General features: G+C 38.5%; 1 protein-coding gene across 1 annotated transcript; it reads right to left on the bottom strand.

The window, feature by feature from the left end:
• Window positions 1-2,395: 2,395 nt before the first annotated feature.
• Window positions 2,396-3,317, bottom strand: LOC131255030 (uncharacterized). Its single transcript, XM_058255728.1, has 4 exons — window positions 3,162-3,317; window positions 2,987-3,079; window positions 2,798-2,905; window positions 2,396-2,712 (listed from the first exon to the last, which is right to left on the bottom strand). Exons 1-4 carry the CDS (start codon window positions 3,315-3,317, stop codon window positions 2,554-2,556), a joined length of 516 nt encoding a protein of 171 aa, XP_058111711.1. The 3' UTR covers window positions 2,396-2,553.
• Between the last annotated feature and the right edge of the window lie 246 nt (window positions 3,318-3,563).

Here is a 3,563-nt window from a genome sequence, read left to right as displayed (position 1 = left end):
TTGGATCTTAGACCTATTGTGCCATGCTGGAAAATGTGTGGCTTATATATCCATATCTTTTTTAATGGGCTCATGCTTTAGATGTCCATGTGGCACGATGTGGCCCAAACGCTATGGGCCCAACCTTCCATCCATTTTTGCCAACTTATTGTAGGGTTTGAGGCCAAAAATGATTTAGACTCAATGCTCAACTGCACCACACCATAGAAAATAAAAAGGACTAAATACCTACCATTGGAAATTTATTGGGGGACGCCACAAAAATTCCTGATGTAGTTTATATTTGTGTTTTCCTTTCATCTAGGTCTTTGTGACCTTATAAGCAGGTTGGATGGCAACTAAAACATCACGATGTGCCTTAGGAAGTTTACAATGGTGGGTGTTCAATCCCCACTGTTTTCTGTGAACCACCCTAAAACGATCTGAAAAAAATGAATAAATAGTGTATATATAATACATACATCATGATGGAGCCCACATAACTTTGCCGTGTCAATAGAGTCTAGGAAGGAAAGAAGAAATACGTATATGACAAAACAGGAAATCTGTATGCATTTTTAGCGTGTATATGACAAAACAGGAAATATGTATGCATTTTTAGAGTGCAGATCATCTTTGTCCAAGGCACGGGGAAATATTAGGCCCTCTCTTCTCATTGGTACATATCATTGATAAAGACATGAGGTCAGAAAATATGCTGATTTTCTTTTTCCGAAATAGATTGCGTGCTACACAATACAACTTTTAACATGTGAAACCTATTTGGCCTCACCATGATTTATGTGTTAGATGTTAATCAAAATTTTCTGATTATTCAAGAGCTTGAGTCGAAAAATAAGTCACATTTGAAACTCAATTGGACCACACCAAGGACGGAAGTGGGGATTGAACCAACTATTGTTGAAACCTTCATAAGGTCAACCATGAAGTTTATTTGTCATCAAATTTGTTCACAAGGTCACACAGACTTGAATAAGGGAAACACAAATATCAGCTTGATCAAAGCTTTATGTGGTCCCCAAGAAGTTTTTAATGGTAGGTGTTGATGTAGAAATCATTACAAGAAATACCACTTTTAGCGATGAAAATTTTCGTCGCTAAAAGTCAGATTTTCGTAGCTAAAACCATTTAGCGACGAAAATTTTCGTCGCCAACTTCGTCGCTACAAGACCGACGTGCATGCAATTTAACGGCGAAAAAATGAAATCGTCGCTAAAGAAAGACTTTTAGCGACGAAAATTTTCGTCGCTAAAAATCTATGTACGAGACTTTTAGCAGCGAAAATTTTCGCTGCTAAAAATTCGCTACTTTTAGCAGCGAAACTTTTCGTCGCCAAAAAACTATGAAAAATTTTTAGCAGCGAAAATTTTCGCTGCTGAAAAAACTGCGCAAGACTTTTTAGCAGCGAAATTTTTCGCTGCCAAAAGTTTCTGTTTTTAGCGGCGAACATTTTCGTCGCAAAAAAATTATCCAAGCCTTTTAGCAGCGAAAATTTTCGCTGCTAAAATACTGTACAAGACTTTTAGCAGCGAAAATTTTCGCTGCTAAAAAGTATTTCTATTTTAACAACGAATGTTTTCGTCGCAAAGAAACTATACAAAACTTTTTAGCAGCGAAAATTTTCGCTGCTAACAATTCGTTCCTTTCTAGCAACGAATATTTTCGTTGTAAAAAAAACTGTACAAGACTTTTAGCAGCGAAACTTTTTGCTGCTAAAAATTCGTTCCTTTCTAGCGACGATAATTTTCGTTGCAAAAAAAACTGTACAAGACTTTTAGCAGCGAAAGTTGTCGCTGCTAAAAATTCGTTCCTTTCTGGCGACGCTAATTTTCGTTGCAAAAAAAACCTGTACAAGACTTTTAGCAGCGAAATAAAAGTATTTCCGTTTTTTACGACGAATATTTTCGTCGCTAAAAATTTTACAAGCCTTTTAAAAATTTTTCTTTCTTAAAAATTACAATACTTTAGCTACGAAATTTTTCGTTGCTAAAAGTCTTTTTTTACCTCTTAAAATTGCACTCAAAATTCCTGATATACACCTGTTAACAATATATTTCATCATATTCATCCTGATATACACCTATTATACATATATTTCATCATATTCACATTCACATCCATCTAATTAAATTAATTCAAACCCAAACATAAACTACATTCATCCAAACACAAACAATCTAATTCGCACCATATTCATTCAAAACTTAACATAATAAACCAATATATAAAAAAATCACACAGATGAAGGCGGAGGCGCTGGGGCATCAGTGGATAAGCGTACAGCGATAACCTGAAACATCTCCATCATCCGTCGCTCATGCTCCATCCTCCTCTCCTCCTCTCCTGCTCCTCCCTCTGCCTCGCTAGCTGATCGTCCATCCTCCTCTCCTGCTCCTCCCTCTGCCTTGCCAGCTGCTCCTCCATCCTCCTCTCCTGCTCCTTCCTCTGCCTGTCCAACTGATCTTTGATGTCATCGACGACGACCCGTAGCTGCTGAACCTCTCTCTCTGCGGTATCAACTCGGCGTACGGCGATGTCGCCAACGACGATGGATCAGCTGAAGGCAGCTCTAGCGGGTGCCATGAGCTTGGCACCATGGCCAAACTCACGCACATATCCAAAACGGGTGCCAAGCACCTGACTCAGGATCTCTGGCTCACTCCGCTGAGTACCATCGGGAGTGGGCTGACTGCGTAAGGTGTCCATCTCCTTCTGTAATGAAAACATATGAATTTTCATAATAAATGACATTATTATAATTTAATGCAAATAAATTTTACAATGTAAGGATCTTTACCCAAATCTCGCTGGCTCTAGGATGTACCCAAGATCCTGTCGACTGCCGACAGTGAGTCCCTTTGTAGAAGTCTACTAGTCCGGGCTCCTGGCCAGTGACAGAATCTCGCTGCGCAATCGAAAAGATAATAGACTTAATATAAATGCATGAAAGAATATATAAACATAATAATTACCTGTACTTTCTTACCATGTCGTGACGAAGTCGTACAAATGACTTTGAACCAGCTACGTGGTTCACTTCTAACTTTTCTCTATTGTCAGAATTTATTTTGCTCCTCTTCTAAACACATTATTCGTAATACATTGTTATTAATTGCGAATTTAATTATTACGTTAAGATATCATAAATATGTAAATATTACCTGAAAAGAATCAGGCGAAAACCTATCGCAGAGTATCCGCCAGTCCCCATCGGTCACGTGCAACGGTGCGGACTGTACGGCCTCCTCGTGGCTCATGCACCGCTTGTATTGCCGGTGTAACTTACTGCGGTAATCCTTGAACCACTCCTTCATCATGTCGTCGACGGCATGAGAGATGTGCGGAACACTCAAATCCAAGTCAAAATTATCCTGCTCTTAAATAATAGATTAAGATAATAAACTTATTTAAAAAATAAATTAATAAATAAACTTTTATAAAATAAATTTTAATTTAATAAAATTTACAGGCGACAGATGAGTTGCCGCACATCATCTTCACGTCTACCAATGGGGAGTGGTGGGGGATCGGAGATCAGCAAAGACACAGACCTCCGATGTAAA

The sequence above is a fragment of the Magnolia sinica genome, chromosome 9, assembly GCF_029962835.1.
Source record: "Magnolia sinica isolate HGM2019 chromosome 9, MsV1, whole genome shotgun sequence".
Lineage (NCBI taxonomy): Eukaryota > Viridiplantae > Streptophyta > Magnoliopsida > Magnoliales > Magnoliaceae > Magnolia > Magnolia sinica.
This window is presented reverse-complemented; position numbering and strand designations above follow the sequence as displayed.

Bases quoted from the DNA above. Each gene is read 5' to 3' on its own strand.
- LOC131255030 (XM_058255728.1), bottom strand. From the start codon at position 3,317: ATGATGAAGGAGTGGTTCAAGGATTACCGCAGTAAGTTACACCGGCAA. The intron at 2,906-2,986 runs GTAAGAAAGTAC...TCGATTGCGCAG, and splicing joins TACGACTTCGTCACGACATG to CGAGATTCTGTCACTGGCCA. The intron at 2,713-2,797 runs GTAAAGATCCTT...TTTTCATTACAG, and splicing joins CTAGAGCCAGCGAGATTTGG to AAGGAGATGGACACCTTACG.